The sequence below is a fragment of the Sarcophilus harrisii genome, chromosome 6 (assembly GCF_902635505.1).
Source record: "Sarcophilus harrisii chromosome 6, mSarHar1.11, whole genome shotgun sequence".
In the NCBI taxonomy this organism is placed as follows: domain Eukaryota; kingdom Metazoa; phylum Chordata; class Mammalia; order Dasyuromorphia; family Dasyuridae; genus Sarcophilus; species Sarcophilus harrisii.
This window is the reverse complement of record NC_045431.1, coordinates 70,769,472-70,788,085: the sequence shown is the minus strand read 5'-3', so window position 1 is coordinate 70,788,085 and position 18,614 is coordinate 70,769,472. Positions and strand designations below refer to the sequence as shown.

At 42.6% G+C, this 18,614-nt stretch overlaps 1 protein-coding gene across 1 annotated transcript; it reads right to left on the bottom strand.

The window, feature by feature from the left end:
• Positions 1-4,468: 4,468 nt before the first annotated feature.
• Positions 4,469-17,233, bottom strand: REELD1 (reeler domain containing 1). The gene is made up of 7 exons (XM_031943507.1): positions 17,026-17,233; positions 15,023-15,245; positions 12,157-12,308; positions 8,410-8,725; positions 6,374-6,432; positions 5,814-6,128; positions 4,469-5,735 (listed from the first exon to the last, which is right to left on the bottom strand). Exons 1-7 carry the CDS (start codon positions 17,231-17,233, stop codon positions 5,158-5,160), a joined length of 1,851 nt encoding a protein of 616 aa, XP_031799367.1. The 3' UTR covers positions 4,469-5,157.
• Between the last annotated feature and the right edge of the window lie 1,381 nt (positions 17,234-18,614).

Here is an 18,614-nt window from a genome sequence, read left to right as displayed (position 1 = left end):
CTGGAGAGACTTACATGAACTGATGCTGAGTAAAATGAGCAGGGCCAGGAGATCATTATATACTTCAACAACAATACTATATGATGATCAATTCTGATGGACGTGGCTCTCTTCAGCAATGAGATGAACCAAATCAGTTCCAATAGAGCAGTAATGAACTGAACCAGCTACACTCAGTGAAAGAACTCTGGGACATGACTATGAACTACTACATAGAATTCCCAATCCCTCTATTTTGTTCGCCTGCATTTTTTATTTCCTTCACAGGTTAATTGTACACTATTTCAAAGTCCGATTCTTTTTGTACAGCAAAATAATTGTTTGGACATGTATACATATATTGTATTTAACTTATACTTTAACATATTTAACATGTATTGATCAACCTGCCATCTGGGGGAGGGGGGGGGGGAAGGAGGGGAAAAATTGGAACAAAAGGTTTTGTAATTGTCAATGCTGTAAAATTACCCATGCATATATCTTGCAAATAAAAAGCTATATAATAAAAAAAAAAATTGTTTAGGTACGCCTATGATCAATTTAACCTTTTGGTTGTTGTTCAATCATTTTCAGAATTGTCCAATTCCACATGACCCCATTTTGAGGTTTTCTTGGCAAAGATACTGGAGCGGCTTTCTTTCCTTCCCCATCTCATTTTACAGATGAGGAAACTGAGGCAAACAGGGTAAAGTGAATTGTCCAGGGTCATGCAGTTACTAAGTATCTGAAGCCAGATTTAAATTCAGGTTTTTCCTAATTCCAGTCCTAGATTCTATCGGCTACTCCACTTGGCTGCCTCTGACAGATCTGCCTAACACATTCCTTCCCAGTTGTGAGGATTAAATGTAATCTAAGATAATACTTGTGAAACTGCTTTATAAAATATAAAACACAATACAAATGTAAATCAAAGAGCACTGGTCTGGGAGTCAGGAGAGCTGGATTCGAAGCTTTCTTTTGCAACTTACTATTAGTGTAACATTGGGCAATTGACTTGGGGCCCTCACCCCAAATAAGAAAGTAGGTACAGTGAATCCTTCAAGTACTACATCTATTAACCTAATAAAGGGGATTCATGTTTCAAGTATATACTATATGATCTTATGCTTTCCATCTCTGTGGATTTCATAATTTCTTCACCCTGAATTTCTTAATTCTATTCTAATAAAAATTCCTCCTTTACAGTACTTTTTTAATGTCCTTGAAACTCTACCCAATGTTGTCCATTTGACACTGGCCCTTAAAATAAAGTTTTTATTTCATTTTCTCTACAAATTAATTATGCCATCATGTCTCTCTCATGCTACAAGAGCTAATACTGATATTTTAAGTCAGGGAGTCTCAATCCTGCTTTTTGACACTCTGGTCTATTTCCAATTACTTCGAAAAAGTATCAAGAAATTCTAAAATTCTAGTAGGCAAATGGAAATCAATTCATCTTTCTTACTTAGTAATTCCATGTCACACAGGATTTTAAGGGTAGGGGTGGAGCAGAGTGTAATGAAATCAAACCAATAAAATAACAGCAGGGTGCCCCCTCCCCAAAGGCTCAGAATCACCATCTAAAGCACTGCCAGGCTGATGCTGAAGGAGGGCAAAACACTCATTTATTCATAAAGTGTCAGGCCTTCCCAGGGAACTTTTCAAATAAAATGTGACACTTATTTAAATATTTACTGGCTTGTTGACCTATTTTCTTGGTTAATTAGGGTTTTTTAAGAGCTACCGTAACAATGGCAAATTAAGCCAGACAGTCTTAATAGCCAGCTCAGCTACAAAAATCATAGCAGGAGGGGAAATGCTATTGGAAACATTAGAAAAAAACACTCCATGTGGAAGGAGGAGGATTTTTTTTTCCCCTTCTGATGGATCCATGGGCTTCCTAATAGACATTGCAGAAACATGAAAGATATGAAAGCATTTGCTGAGAAGACTTTATCCTCTCAGTAATTACATTTTCATACCTAGTTCCTTCATTAAACAGGTTATCCTCGAGCTCTTTCATTTCACCAGAAAGAGTTTGAATATATTAAGGATTATGGTGGTTATTACTAAACAAAAAAAAAAAAAAAGCTATTTTTACTCTTTGGCCTTTCAGAAGTTTTCATTGCTTTATAAAAATTTTTTTTTAAAGGCTCATAGGTTAACCTAACACTTCCTACTCATGTCCTTCTCAGAAACAGTGTCCAGCTGCTTCTGGGGCCTTCTGGGAAGCTGGGCCTGGAGTATCTAGAACATATTAATGGGCCCAGGTTACAGGGCCTGTGGGTTCCAGCCACCAGTGCCACAGAGGGAACGACGCTGAATATCTGGGCAAAAGAGATGAATTGTAGGAAATATAGTCTTAGGGCGTCATGGATGAAGAGGCAGCGCATGGAAGAAATTCTTGTCTCAAAGGGAAACAAATTCTTGTTTCCTATTAAAACATAGGAATGGAGTCACTTTGAGTGTATATCCCTCTCGTTCTCCGAGTGCTTCTTAAAGGCAAGGTCTGAAGATTCACGTTCAAATCCAGAGATCAATCCTCCCCAGTGGTATAATCCTGGGCAAATGACTTAATCTCTGTTTACCTCCTGTATCCTCAATGATCAAATGGGGATAATAGTAATTACCTCCGGGAGCTGTAGTGAGGATCAGATGAGGTAATATCTATAAAGTATTTAACACAATGACTGTTACATGTATATATTCAATCATTTTCAGTGGAGTTCAACTCTTTTGTGACCTTACTTTGAGGTTTCCTTGGCAACACTGGAGGGATTGGTCATTTCCTTCTCCAGCTCATTTTACAGATGGGGAAACTGAGGCAAAAAGGGTTAAGTGACTTACTAAGAGTAAGTAGGTATCTGAGAGGGGACTTGAACTCAGAGTTTCCCAACTACCCCTCCCTGCTCCCTGGCACATAGTAAGTGCTTAATAAATGTTTGCTCACTTTCCTTCCCATACTTCCCTTCTCTCATGATCCTGCCTATGCTTTCCAAGCTTGGATACTGAATTTTCTTTCTACATGGACAATGAACTTGACTCAATGATCAGTGCCTCCGAAAGATATAGGTGAGCAGCAATATCAGAATCCTGTATCATTCATTCAGAGCCCTCCCCAACCTGCCTCCCTTTCCAAATTTCTATCATATTATCCCCCTCTACATAAGCTATAGCCTAACTATATTGGACAACTCTCTGACCCCTAAATATGCACTTCCTTCTAATGAGTTAATTCATCATGATCTCTCTGACTGGTACGATTTCTTCTGTGCATCCTTAATTGCTGAATGTCTACTTATCTTTTAAAGCAGGGTTTCCTGAGAGAGAAAGGGGAGGGGGGGAGGGTAAGAGAAAGAAGGAGGAGGGGGGAAAAGGAGGAAAAGAGAAAGAGAGAGAAAGAGACAGAGAACAAAATACATGGAATTACAAAGACAATCATGGTTATTTTTGTTAATTTTTTTGCTGAGGCCATTGGAGTTAAGTGACTTGCCCAGGGTCACACAGCTGAGGTCGGATTTTAGGGCTGGTGCTCTATCCACTGCGCCACCCAGCTGCCCCAGCAATTATGTTTAAATAGCAAAAAATACTGAAATAAACAAATTCATAAACCTCAAATTAGGAACTCTTATTCTAAGCCAACTCTAACTCCAACTCCTCCAAAACCCTTCCCATATTGCCCCTGGTTGATTGGGACTTCCCATCGCAGAGCTCACACTTCTTTTTGACTCTCTCCGGGGAAACTGTTCTGTAATACCTCGTTCGTGACTGGCTGGGCCGGTCCCTTCTCTCCTGGACTCTCATTTCCTCGGGGCAGAAATCATAATCTAGCTAAACTTTTGTGTTCCCCTTCCCCCCGCCCCTCACCCCCTTTCTATTCACTGTTCTGGGTGTAACAGGTTGTTGATAAGCGTTTCCCGAGGAGCCTGCGTTCCCCTGAGAGCCAGGGCTGCAGGCGTTCTTCCGGGCCCAGGGAGCCACTGCGGACGGAGGCCCCTCTGCGCTGCCCACAGGTTTCCAAAGCGGAGGCTCTGCGGCTTCTCCGCCGTGGCCTCCTCCTGGTGGCTGCAGTGGCGCGGGCGCGGCGCTCTCACGGGCTGCGGCTTGGGTAAGGCTGCCAGCCATCAAGGCCCATGCGAGTGCGCGGGGTCTCTTGTGCGCGCTGCATTCACACACGCACACTGCGTACATAGCTCCTCCCGATAAGCCCCGAGGGCAGGGACTGTTTCACTGGGGGGGGGGGGGCGGGGGGGGAGGGGATGACCCGCGGTGGTACCCGGTCGGACAACCAGCACGCATTAAGCTCTCCCTGCGTCCCGGGCCCTGTGCCGACGCAGAGAAGGGCAAAGGCCCCATCCCTGGCCCAAGGCATCACACGCACTAACGGCCCTTCACTCGGGCGCTGACCCGGGACACTTGACACTTCCTGGCTGCGAGACCCTGGGCAGGCCCCGGGCCCCCACCCCTCAGCAAAAAGAGAGCCTGGGGCCGGAGAGACGAGCCCCGGGCCGGGCCGGGGGAGCCCCTTCTCGCGGGGCGAGGACTCTGGCTCATCCCCTAACAGGCCCCGGAGGCTCCCAGGTGTGTCGTGTTGGGACGGCCGAGGCTGCCCGGCCGGGCCTGTGTCTGCAAGGAGAAGGTCACGCGTCCGTGCTCCACCATTAAAGACCACTAACTGCCGGCCGGGTGTCTGGCGGGGTGAGGGGCGGACTCCCAGGAAAGGGGCACCAGAGCCAAGGCCGCAGTGCGGAGGTCAGCGCCTTTTCCTGACAGAGACACACAGCCCCGGGCCCCCCGGGCCCCCCGGGCCTGGTTCCGGAGAGCAGAGAGGAACGGCTGTGACACCGGAGAGGGAGCGCTTGTATCGCCGCTGGGCGCTCGCAGGAGCCCGGTTAATGAGCAGGTCATACAATATTCATCGCGTTGGGTTTAATTCTTCAAACAGAGCCATCTAATTGCAGGGGGAGGGGGGGTAAATCACAGGCGGGAAGCAGACAAGTATCTGAAGGAAGCCCCTCTGCTGGCGACGCTGGGCCCGCGTGTTCCGCCGGGCGGCCATTTCTCGGCACCCAACCCTCCCTCAGGAACGCTGCCCGGTTCCCTGCGCTGGTGGGCGGCACTTGGGGGGCGGGGCCAGAACTAGAAGCCCCCCGGGCCGAGGGGGGGGTCGCGGGTTCAGGCCGCGGCTCTCCGAGCCCCCGCGGGGGGCGGTCCAGTTGTACTCGGCCTGACTAGCCCCGACGCTGCGCTCCCGGACCCTCTGCAAGCGCAGTGTCTCTCCCCGTCTCTCTCGGCGGGGACGTCGGGCTCCGGCAGAGACCCCCGGGTCCCCCGGCGGCGGCAGGGCCGGGCCCGGAGGCGCCGCAGGCCGGCGGCCAGAGCCAGCCCGAGGGTGGCCGAAAGGCAGAGCAGGACGCCCCGCCGGGCGCTCCGCAGGCCGGGCCCGCCAGGCTCCCGCCCCGCCTCGGCCCGCCGGGCGCCGCGCTCCCCAGCCCCGCCTTGGGCCTCGGGAAGCCCCGAGAGCCTCGGCGCCGGCCGCTCCCAGGCCGCGGGGGCTTCAGCGCCTCCGCGGGAGTCGGGGGGCGCCCCGCCGGGCCGCGAGGAGGAGAGGCGCGCGGTCGGGGGGGCTCCGGGAGGCCCGGTCTGAGGCGGCCCGGAAGCCTCGGGCCTCTCCTTCAGGAGCAGCGGCAAGGAAGAGAGAGGCAGAGTCAGCGCGCCCCGGAGGCTCCCTGCGCCATTTTCCGCGGGCCCGCCTTAGGCCCTGAGCCCGCCCCCCTGAGACTGCCCGGGGGAGGGGGGAGGGGGCTCCGGGGGGGGGGTCCAGCCCCCACCCGGCTCTCCGTGGGTCTGCGCCGAGTGGCTATGGAGGGGTCCCCGCCGAGGCTCCGGAGGTCGGGAGCAGGCCCAAGCTGGGGCCTCTAAGAGCCTCCCCCACAACCGTGGCGGGTTCCGAGCCGCCTGGAAGCTTTTAGCTGACTCTGGGTGCCGGGCCCGAGCAAGGGGACCATTCCGTCTCCCTGCAGCTTGTGATAGACGTGAGCGAGAACACTGTGCCCCGTGTTCTCGGCGCCCCCGGTAAGGGACAGCAAGCCCGGGGCACGCGTATTTCATGGGCCCATTGGTCCGACCTCCGGGACGGCGCGGGGCTACGGAGAGCGGCTGAGATCGCTAACTGAGGCTAAGCGGGAAGACAGATCGCCGAGCCCTCCGTTTCCGCAATCGCCGGTAACTTCAGAGACCCCGCGGAACGGAGAGGCGGGCGTCGGCGGGGAGAAGAGCGCCAAGGGCCCGTCGTCCCCTTCGCCCTCGGCTTCCCTCCGGCCTGACGCCACCTTCTCCCTTCCCTCACCCCACCCCCCCCCAGCATCCCTTCCTTATCCCGGGGCCCCACCTCTTACCTGCTCCCCCTCCTCGCAGCGCGGGCAGGGCGGCTCGGAGTCACCGCGAGTCCTGAACGGGAGAAGAAAAGCGCTGGCAAGCTCCTGCCCGGCCCTGATGCTCGGTTAAAAGCGGGTTTCCCAGCGTGGTCCTTATCCCCCTTTTGGGAGCGTGAGAGAGCAGGATCCGGAGCACGAGGGCAAGAAACTGAGCTCGCACAGGCAAGACCCAGGATGGGAGATCCCGGATACAGATTGTCTGGGTGATGCTGGGCCTGCCCCTCAACCTCTCACCAAACTCTCTGAGGGGACCAGTTGCAGAATCAGAGGGTATAGAGAGATTCGTCATTGGGAGATCCCTGAACCGATGCCACCAGTAAGGCTAGGCCCAAAACAAACAAACAAACAAACTAGAACAATAGTCAGAAATCAACCAAACCCGCCATCTCCATCTGGGATAGAGTCAGTCTGAGACAGCTCCCTGCAGGGGCCACTGTGCCAGCTAGCTCTCCAGCATCTTTCTTCATTTGAACAATGAAAGGGTTTGATTAGGTGAGCTAATCATATTTAGACATTTAAAGCCTGAAAAAAGAGACCTTAGAAGTGATCTAATGTCATCTTCTCGCTTTAGAGATGAGGAAAGCAAAATGCAGAGAAACTGAGGAACCTGGCCGAACTCACATAGGTATGAGAGAAATTATTTTTCTCATATTAATAACTAATTGTTGAATGAGGGGCAATGTTTTTCTCCTTTTCTACTTATCTAGAAATCAATCCTTGTGGGAAATCTCTCTCAAAGAGTACCCACCAAGATGCTTGAGATCTCATCAAGAAAGTAAAAGAAATTCTAAGATTAGGCTAATGGGTGTGTTCTGGCTCATTGGGCTCAGAAAGGGGGCGGAAATATCGATTCTCTCTTTTGTCAGACGGTGACGTGATGTTTGATGTCTCTGACCAATATTCAGGAGACCAAAGTATCCCCAGACCCTCATTTGAACATAGCTCAGCCTCTCGTTATAATATTCATTTTCTCATTGTTAACCAATCAGAGTTGGTCGCCACTCTCAGGAGCGCCTCTTCTTCCATATAAATTGTGAGCCTACTACCCTCCAGGGTCCTTGGTCTAAGAGAGATGGCTAAACCATCCTTTTATTAATAAACATGCTGGCATTATTAATAAAATAATTACATTACCCAGAAACAATGTCTCCTGAACTTTTTAATGCCACTGGTAGTAAATTAACGAGACTGAAATGACCATCCTTCTATTAATAAAGATGCTGGCATTATTAATAAAATAAATTGCATCGAAATTATGTCTCCTGAACTTTTTAATGCCACTGGTAGTAAATTAATGGGACTGAATTTGAACTCAGACCTTCTGATTCCAAAAGTATCTTCTATTCCAAAGTTTATATGCCTATAATCCTATGATTAGATCACCTTGATCAGGGGATTTTAATCTTATGGATGTTATATGTTCTAGAACCTTTTGGTTGTTCAGTAAAGTCTACTGACCCTTTGTCAGAATAATGTTTTTAAATAATTGAAAAGAATGCAAAGTTTCAGTTACAGGTTAATGAAAATAAAGATGTAATTTTTGTTTCCCATCCACATCGAGAGACACCCCCCCCCCCCATTAAGAACACCTGAGCTATAGGAAGGGGGGGGAATGGAGGAATAGATAGAATTTGGAATTTAAAACTTTTTCTAAAAAAAGTTTTGAAATTATTCTAACATGTCATTGGAGAAAAAAATGCTATTAAAAAAGAACACTGACTGCTAGAACTCTTGAACAGCAGAGTAATAGAAAGTGCATGAAATGTGGAAGAGGAAGTTTTACATTTGAATCTTGCTGTTTTCTGCTTATTGTTGTGGCCTTGAACAAGTCCTGTAAACAATTTGGGTCTCAGTTTCCTCATCTCTAAAACAGGGGATTTAGATTAGAGCACTTCTATGGTTCCTTCCAGTTTCAAATCCTACGAGAGCCCATTTTATTTCCTTTGGCTCAAGGCCTGCTATGCTGCCCCACTTTGTGCTAGCCCAATACCGATTGGGTGGGTTGCGACTGGAGCCGTCATCCTGGAATGGGAAGTTCTCCAATACTGGGACAGCCAGGGATGGCTCTGAAGTCTGGTCCCTGTCTGGGTGGGGGCCATCCTGGTCAGGCTGCCCTCCCTGGTCACTGCCTCTGGCTCCTGCCGCCATGTCACCAAGAGGAGAAGGATTCAGAAGATGCTCCTCATCTCCAGGAGTCTCCGTGGTCACGAGAGCAGACTCCAAGCTGTCTGTCACTGATGTACCAGCCAGGCTGACAACAGCAAATGCCACTGGCTGGGTATGCTGGGCAAGAGTGATACTAGGAACTGGGGAAACAGAGACCCGGAAACACAATCAAGAAAGAGCAAAGCTGTTATCTAGACCCCAACTGGCACAGAAATAAAAGCCTGTTACAAAACAGATGGATGGAGTTTATCTCAAGTGAAATATCCCTCCCCTAAGTATTAATGTTTTACTTTTGTATCTCATGTTGCTAGAATAATAAGTAGAACTGGCATTAATTTAGTGCTGTACAATTTGCTTTTTTACAAACATTTTCTCGCTTGATCCTTGCAACAATATTGTGTATGGGCACTAAAGTTTAGTTTAATCTTCATATTTTTTAGCAGAGAAGGAAACTGAAGCTCAGAGAGTTTGAGACTTGGTCTGATTATACAGCTAGCAAGTAGGAGAAGCAGGGTTCAAAAACCACTTATATAATTTCTTCACTCTACCTCGCATAAAGCAGAGTTCAGGCAGCCATATGTAAGAGAAAAGTGATTTGCAAACCTTAAAGCACCATAGAAATGTGATTTGTATTATTATTATTATTATTGGTTATTACTAAAACCAAGGATAAGTATTGGGTCTTCCTAACAGGCCTAAAGGAAAAGCCATTAAGTGTAAGCTATTCCAATTTGTCAACATCAAAAACTGATCTGTCCATTAACAGAAGTCCCAACGCGAGCAATGAAGCACTCAGTTTTTTCTCTGTCTTTGAAGGCCGAATGCCTGCCACCACTCAGATTTTGTTACTCTTTGTGACTGCAAATAAGTGTGTAGAGAAATCAAATTGGTCACTTGGCTCCTTCTCTGGCCTTCTCAGGACTGGAAATGTGAAAAGAGCAGAATTCAAGGATCCAAGGATCCCCGTGGAAGACTGGGCTTCTGCTGCCATATCATTGGCAATTAGACCTACCATGGCAGGGGTAGTGAGTGGGACACAAATCTAAACAAGTACTTGGTTCCTGCCCAGCCAGCCTTTCTTCATTCTAGTTAACAAGACTGGGCAGGGCAGAGAGAAAATAGGAATTATATTTGTGTTAAGTAGCATGTGATTAGCTGAAATTTGCTTACCTTTATCTCAACATTTTTTAATTTAAGAAAAAATTAACTATGATATTGGAGGGGATCACAGGAATAAAGGTTGGCAAAAGAAGCAACACGGACATATGGCATGCCATTGAAATACTGAGCACTGGACAAGGCTAGTCTGGATTCTGGCCAGTCAAATATGACCTGCTCTGCCTAAACAAAAAGTTAATAAACAAATAAGGTTCTCTCCTTCTTTGGCATGCTGAATTGACTGTCTAGATGAAGTTAAACATCTGCTCCAAAGAAAAGATATGAGAATTCTTCAGAGAAGTAGGGAAATATGGTTACAGAATAGTGCTAATAGTGAACTTGGTTGCTATGTGGTTTAGTTTTCTTAGGGCAGTTTCATAAAAAGATAAGTGGTTTTGAATAGATTATGGATATGGATCAATAGCATGGGACTTGTCAATTAGATGCAATTAATGATTTTAAGGGAGAAATTTATCTATGTAAAAAGTGTAATTAGCAATATTAAATAAATTAAGTGACAATTAGCTTTGTAGTACATTGCAGAGAGAGACAGACTTGGAAGAAGAACGTGAGTCCAAGCTCTGGCTTTTGTTACTCATTACCTGTATAACTTCTGGGCCTTAATTTCCTCATCTATAGAATGAAGGGATTAGATTAGATGACCTCTCAGGCTCCTTCTTTCTGACTCTAAATCCACAAGCCAATGAAGATATGTCCCAAGGGACTTTGCTTTCATATACAATAATGCCAAAGAATATTTTGGTGAAATCCATTAGCCATTTATGTCAATTGGCTTTGAACTTGGAAATTTATGGGGCAAGAGGAGCAATGCCATGTAGACAACCTAGGGTAGTGAAGAAAGTACAGTTCTAGAATCAGGAGACCTGGGGTCTAGGGCTGATTCTACCATTTATCAGCTCTCTAATTTGGAGCAAATCCCTGAAATTGAACCTCAATCTATTCATCTGCAAAATGAGGGGTTGGACTAGGTTGCCTAGTCCAATTAAATTATTCTTTGCATATATATGTGTGTATATGTATATGTTTATAATATGTATATGTATGCATACACATATAGTGTGTATGTATATATTTATAACTTGTATATGTGTGTGACTATATAGTGTGTATGTATATATTTATAACATGTATTTATGATTGTGTGACTATATATAGTGTGTATTACATATGTATAGCATATATATATGTGTGTGTGACTATATATAGGGTATATATCTATATACTTATATGTGTGTATGTGACTATACATAGTATGTGCATATATTTACAGCATAGGTGTGTGTGTACATATATATGTATGTGTGTATATATATGTGCACATACTCAAGATCTTTCCAACTGTAAATCTATGACTTGATGCTTTTACTTTTTTGCCTTTAAAATAATTTTTTTTTCAATTTACAAAAACTAGCAAATTAACAAATATTTATTTTCTTTCCTTTCTACTTCACTCCCTGGGGGGAAATGGAGAAGAAAAAAAAAGCTGTTGGACCAAATTTTTAGAGGAGTCATGCAAAAAAAAATTCCTGACCATGTCCAAAATATATTTCAGCCTTTACTTTGAGTCCATCAGCTCTTGCTCAGATGGTGGGTTGTATACTTTACTGAGTCCTCTGGAACTATGGTAGGTCTTTATGTTGATGAGAGTTCTTAAGCCTTACAAAGTTGTTACTCTTTTATAAACCATTCTCCTGATACTGGTGATTTTTCAGAAAGTAATATTTCCTCTACTTTTCCCCTATAAGTATTAAAACAGTTTAAAGTTACTCAATGAGGTTGGAAATCAGATTGCTCTGGTTTCAACCCAAGAACTACTCTGTGAGTTACCTGGCCTTTGCCAAGTGTTGCATCTCTCTCACTACTCCCATTCTTAGCACAATGGACATTTCTCAGGAGCATGCATTGTTTATTTTTTAATTGAATCTAGAGAACTTCCTTCTTTTTATACATAGTCAATGATTAATTGCTTATGGAAAAAAATAGGAAAAGAACTTATAGGATAAGGGGGGAAGAGCTGTATTATTTTTGCTCTCTGTACAACTTCAGGGAGCTAAGGGAACTGACCAACATCTTCTGTATATGGGTCAGATGTCGAAGCTTTTGCACAAGACTGCTCTGACTCTCCAGCCTGGAGCCAGCTGGGAATGTGTTTGGCAGAAGCAGACGAATCATGTTTGCGGTGGCACAGGTCAATCAGGGATCTGTCTTTGTTCCCGTCTCAGTTTGCAGGCTATAACTTTCCTAAGCCTGTGGGCTGTGAACTCAGCTTCTCCCTATCCCGGGCTTGCTCTGCCAAGGTAGGATACTAGAGGCAGTAACTTTTAAGTGAAAAAAAAATGACATGAAAGACAAGGATGACAATGAATAAATAAATATAGGGGATTAACTGTACCTGTGGTTGTGACTTCTAGGCCATTTGGTTTCCACAGGCTTGCAGCTGGCTCCATGTTGCCATCAGAAAGTGTTCTGTTTTGTGTCTGCTGAGACACGATGGTTGATTCAATCCTTTCCCAGTAAATGAAATATGACTGGACTACTGATAAACTGTTTGGGAAGAGGAAATCACTATGTAATTCTCATGAATAAAACTAAAAACCATCCTAATAGGAAAGGGAGGGTAATGATAGGGCAGGAAAGAGAATTAGAAGATTAAATAAAATACAAGAGCTCAAAGGTTGGTATTTTGTTTTCCTTGAAATGAACCCATCCTAAAACAGATAAGTCCAGTGTGTTATAATGGAAAGCACACTCTCTCTGAAGTCAGAGGACTTGGATTCAAATTCTGTTCCTATCTTTGAAAGAACGAGGGCATTGGATTCAATTGATTCTACAATCCTCAACAATTCTAAATCTGGGATTCTTTGACCATTACTGGTATTCATACTCAATTATCCTCTTAGATTATTTGATTCAAAAATTTCATTGTGAATAAGTGGCACATAAGATTAAGAGCTGCTAGAGTCCTTAAAAGTCAACTAGTCAAACCTTCGTTTTGTAGATGAGGAAACTGAGGCCCCAAAAGCTTAAATTGTTTGCCTGATGTCACAAAATAAGGAGCAAAGTTGGGATTTGAATCCAGGTTGTCTGATTTGCAAGTTTACTTGTTTTTTTCTTCTACATAGTCCCATAATCTTATAAATGATTAGATCCAAATGAAGTTTCATTTTCAATTGTATTACTAATTATCAGTGTGATGTTATTAACCAATTCTATAATAAATTGAATTTATAACTAATATATAATTAAAAAGTAATCAATTTAGTAGTTAGTGTAATTTTTAGGGTTAATCATTATAATTATTTTCATAATAATACTGGCATTATTTGCCTATTAAAATATTACTCTTTTCCCTAACTATAAGTTACATGAATCTGGATTTTTTAAATATATTTCAACCAAAATATTCTATTGTCAGACGCTAAAGATTACAAAAATATATAAAACAGTGTCAATCCTTTTGTAATTTATTTTGTTTAGAAAATATATTTTGCCACAAAAAAAAGTTACTCATCTTAACATATAATGGGCATATTATTGCTATTTTAAATGAATTGATAAATATTTTAAACACTTGTGGTTTTAATTGCTAATATGGCAACATCAATAGATGTAACTCACATAAACAAAAGCTCTTTGGTATCCTCAATCATTTTTAAGACAACAAAGGGGTCTTGAGACCCAGGGGTTTGAGAACTACTGGATCAAATGATCTCTAAGGTCTCTTCCAGCCTGAAATTCAGTGAACTCATTTATAAGCATACTGTTTCTTTGAGATAAGGATTACTGGTGTGTAGAAAGGTAGAGACCTTATCCAATTCAAATATTTTGTTAATTTAGAGGTAGACTAGTACCCTGCATCCAGTACTTAATAAGAGTTGAACTGAGTCACCATACTTATTTTCAGGATAGAAAAAATATATCAGAAAGGGTTGAGTGAGAGTACCTGAGGTCTCACAAAAAGTCTATGCTGAAATTAGGAACCCAGTTTTAGATCTAACTCAATTGTATGCACTATCAAATTGATTCAAATTGAGTCAATGTTATTAGGGAAATTTAGAGTGAAAGAACACAGAGAGAGAGGTCCAGGAAACTTCTTTTCTATTTAAGTATTTCACTGAAGACAAATGTCAGCTGCTTCACACCTTAGTTTTTTCAGTAGCTGGAGTGCTGGACTTGGAGTCAGGAAGGCCTGAATTCAGATCTAGCCTCAAACAGACACTTAATGGTGTTTTGGACCTGGACAAATTATTTAATTTTTATCTGCCTCAGTTTTCTCACTGTAAAATATATGCAATTATATTTTGTATATATATTTTTAATAGCATTAACCTCATGTGGTTGTTGTGAGGATCAAATGTAAATCCTTTGCAATCCTTGAAGCTCTCTATAAATGCTAGTTGTAAATGTTATGCATATCCATCTGACCTAACTTAAATCAGAACTGTCACAATAAAGTGGGATGACTGGTGTTAAAAAGACTTTAAAAAGTGAAAAAAAAAATTAATTCAAAGTCACATTAATGTTTAGTCCTATTGGACTTCCTTATCTTTTGGGGTTTTCTTTACAAAGATCCTGAAGCGGTTTGTTCTTTCTCCAGCTGATTTTACAATTGAGAAACTGAGGCAAATAGGGTTAAACTGACTTGCCCAGAATTATACAGTTAATAAGTGTTTGAGGCCATATTTGAACTCAGATTTTCCTTACTCCAGACTCAACACTTCATTCACCATTCCACCTAGCTGTCCAATCTGAAGCGCCCCAATTCTTTGTACATACCTGCCCTGACCCAAAAGAAAATCCAGAGTCAAGGAGCAGAAGCAAGGTAGTGGCAATTATTCATTTCAAACCAATTCAATAAACATTCCGTACCAACTGTGTGTCAGATACTGCGGTAGATGCTGAGGATAAATTTAAAAAAATCTTTGCCCTTAAGGATCTTAGATTTTCCTGGGGGGGGGGTAGATGTAGCCATGCAAGGGGACAAAGTTTGGTCATCTCAGATGTGTCCTGTGGTATTAACAGGAGGGGGAAGAGAAGTAGCCTGTAAAGAGAGGATAGCCCAAAACGTTCTGCAGCCCATCCCTGTGACTGTCCTTGGATCTCTAAATCTGGAGAATGACCATTCCGCCATCCCTCTAAAGCAGAGCTTAAACGGGCAAGGAGGTCATCTTGCAGCGGGTACAGTGGGAGGAGTTCCCATCGGCACTCCATGTAGAAAGCCCAGGAGCCAAGAAACAAATCTCTCTTTCCCAGCTTACAAGAACTTGATGTCCCCAGTGGGTTGCTGTGGTGCCTTCCACACAAAGGACAGATTTCTCTTTGGGGATTTGTCCAAGTGGGTCACCGTATTGGCTCCTTCAAAGCAGGACATCAATTTGGACCCAGAAGGGATGGAAACGAAGGTGCCGGCAATTTGGTCATCAGAAACTCTGCGAGCCTGGAGAAGGAATCCCATGAAGTCCCCACGGCTCCTCACGGTCACTGCAATATGAAAGAATGAGTCATTCCCACACAGAGCTTATGGGATTTACAGAAGCACTTGCAAAACGGTCCCATGATTGTTCTCTCCCAGTCACACCTCCCCTCCCTCTTTCTCAGCCCAGAAAAAGCTACATTTTCATTACAGTCAATGCTGAGCTCTCCATCACAGGATACCACTTTTAAGGGATATTGTAGGGGCAAGTCCCTATTCAGACTGGACCAGAGAGCCTCTGAGGTCGCTTCCAGATCTCAATTTCTATATTTTCAGCGTGTGCTGCAATTATTTTGGTTTTGCATGTCTATGGGTGGGAAAGCAGAAGTAGCAAGAAGGATGTCATCAGAGAGGAATGACTGGTTGGGTAACAAAGTGAGAACGAATGATGAAGATGTGGGCTCATTTCCATGTTCCATTAGGACTGGTACAATGTTAGAGACTTCTGATGGTGGGTGGGATGTGATTTATTTTGGACGGAGTGCCCACAACTCAGTAAGTCATAGACCCATCAAAGTATTGACATTGAATGCTTCTCCAAACTTGAAGAGATTCCATCTATCTGTTCCCAGGCTGGAAAACAATTAAGTGGATTTGGAATTAAAAATCTTGAGTTCAAATCCTCCATCATTTAACTACCTAGTTACAAATCCTACCTCCAATTAACTCACTTAGGTGAGTTATTAAATCTTTGCCTGGGTTTCTTGTAAAATGAAAATACACGCCCACCTCCCAAGGTTATTGTAAGGATAAAATGAGATATTTGCAAAGCACTTTGCAAACTTTAAAGTGCTATGTTATCACTATTACTGTTATTATTCTCAGATTAATATACTCCCATACAGGAAAAAGTATTGATTCCTACACATGTAATATTACATATGCAAGAGCAAAGCATTAACTTTAGCATATTAAGAGATTAATGAGCATATTATAAATAACATTTCTAAGCTCCCTAGTTCTGAAAAAAGAATTTCTGATTCCCCTTAATGCTAATGTTTTTTCTCTGTAGATTATCTCTCATTTATCCTGTCTGTAGTTTGCATATTTCCCCCCCTCCCCATTAAACTCACCCACTGAGAACAGATATTGGGTGGGTTTTTTAATCTGTGTCTTGGTATTCCCAGCACTTTGCACATAGTATTTAATAAATTCTTGTTGAATTAAAAATCAATCTATCTTATCTGCAGATTCTTATGGAGAATAATTCATGAAAAAAAAACTTAAGCCATGCCATAAATCTTTTTAATCTGAATAAGGACAAGGTGTGGTGCTAACCATTATTGGCTACTTCCAGAATATTGTCTTTATCATTATATCATATTACCCACACTGATCACTGCACAGGTCACTTACTTCACGAAGAGCAAATAATGTGATTGTATACTTTTAACTTTCCATAAGATCCCAAACCATATTTTAACCTGAAATAGGAATAAAGGAACCCCCCCAGCAATACATTTCAAATACATTAACAATCACAGAATCACATTATAATTGCACCATAACTCATTGACAGAAATTCTACATGGGAATTATCCTGCTCTCTTGTTTATAAAAGAAAATGTCAGAGATTAAATATTACTTATGTACACATAAATATTCTATATATATATATATATGTACACAATTCATGTGTGCATTTTTTACATGCAAAGTTTCCTCTTTAAAATTTGTGCCTCACCCAAGATTCTGCCCAGAAGACTTTACCATTAGACATTTATACCATGTCATGAATTCTATGATTTGAGATTCTTGGGAGGGTCTCGGGGAATGTGGCACATTTACCTGGTACTTTGTCACCGGGAGAGTAAGAGGACACGTTGGTATAGATGGTAACATAACTGTTCCTTGGATTCTGAAGTTGGGCTCTGATGTGTCTAGGCTTCATATCAACACAAGCCACAAGGCTTGCACCATGAGAGAAAGCTGCAGTGTATGAAATCATACAGAAGGTGGAATATGCCCATCCTAGGATGGCTTCTTGGATTTTCATTTTGTCCTTTTACCTGTGACATAAAAAATAACTAATGACTCTACTTCAGAAAAAGAAATTATAAATCCCCACAAATGTAGTGACCAATGTTCAAGAGATACTTTTTAACATGGTGTCAACAGATGTCAGGTATTCTAAAACTAGACATAAAAGATGAATGTCATTGTAGACATCATTATATATTTTATATTCAAAATGATCCATCTTAAATCATTAACGTGCTGATGTTGCAAAATATTTGTTCCTAAGTGCTAAACCAAGATGCAATCCAGAAAACTTTCCCATCAGACACATATAAACCGGATAAACAGACCAATATCACTAAATGGAGCTACAGATTTAAAAATATGCACATGTTTTAGTAAACTCTGAATCATATCTGCATGGTTTGGGCAAGGTAAACTAAAGGTAAGGTCATTTTCACTAGTCTGGATAAAAACAATGCATAGTTGTTGACTTTTTCATATTTGTCAGATTCTGTTTAGTTTATTGGTAATACTCCTGGTTGGATTTTTTTCTTGGCTTTTCATATCTATATAGATATTTAGATATCTATATAGATATCCTGTCCTTCCCTAAAATTTTTCAAACCATTCCTTTCTCAGTGCTTTTCATCCATTTTTCTCTCCCTTGCTATATAAGAACTACCTAGCCAAACCTTAATTATTTTTCCCAGTGTCCTCAATATCACCATCACTGGTTATGGATTCAAAATTATAGTTATGGACAAGATGAAAATATGTTCGATAGAGGGTAGTATAGTTAGATGAATTCAGAACCAGTTGAATGTCATGAGGTAAATAAAAGACCTAAAAGAGTGAAGGGTAAAACAAAGAAAAAGACCTATAGATCCATATCAGTAATGAATATTAATTCATAAATTTTAAATAAAATGCTAGCAAAATACTATAATGATATATTCAATACATTATTTACCATGATAAAGTTGGTTTTATGCCAATTATCACCAAGCACAGGGAACAACTAATATAACTAACCATATTAAAAACAAATCACCCAAAACTAGGGGCGTGACCAGGTGTCATTAATGAGTCAATTCCAACAGAGATTTAGTGGATCTTGTGGGGTATCTGAAGGATCTGTGCTTGGCACTAGGCTGTATGACAATAGTATTTATTAATGACTAGGATAAAGGCACAGATGGAATTAATGCTTATCAACTCTATGAATGACACTTGGTTGGGAGTAACTGGATGAGGGCGATCTTTTCTCAGTTTGCATCCCTCTGGACCCATCCCCTCCTCCTCTATACTCTGTCCTTTGAGTTTTCATGAAGTCTTCTCTCCTGATTGTTCTCTTGCTGGTCTAATTGTTCTTTCTTAGTCTCTTTTACTGGCTCAACATTCATTTCACAACAATA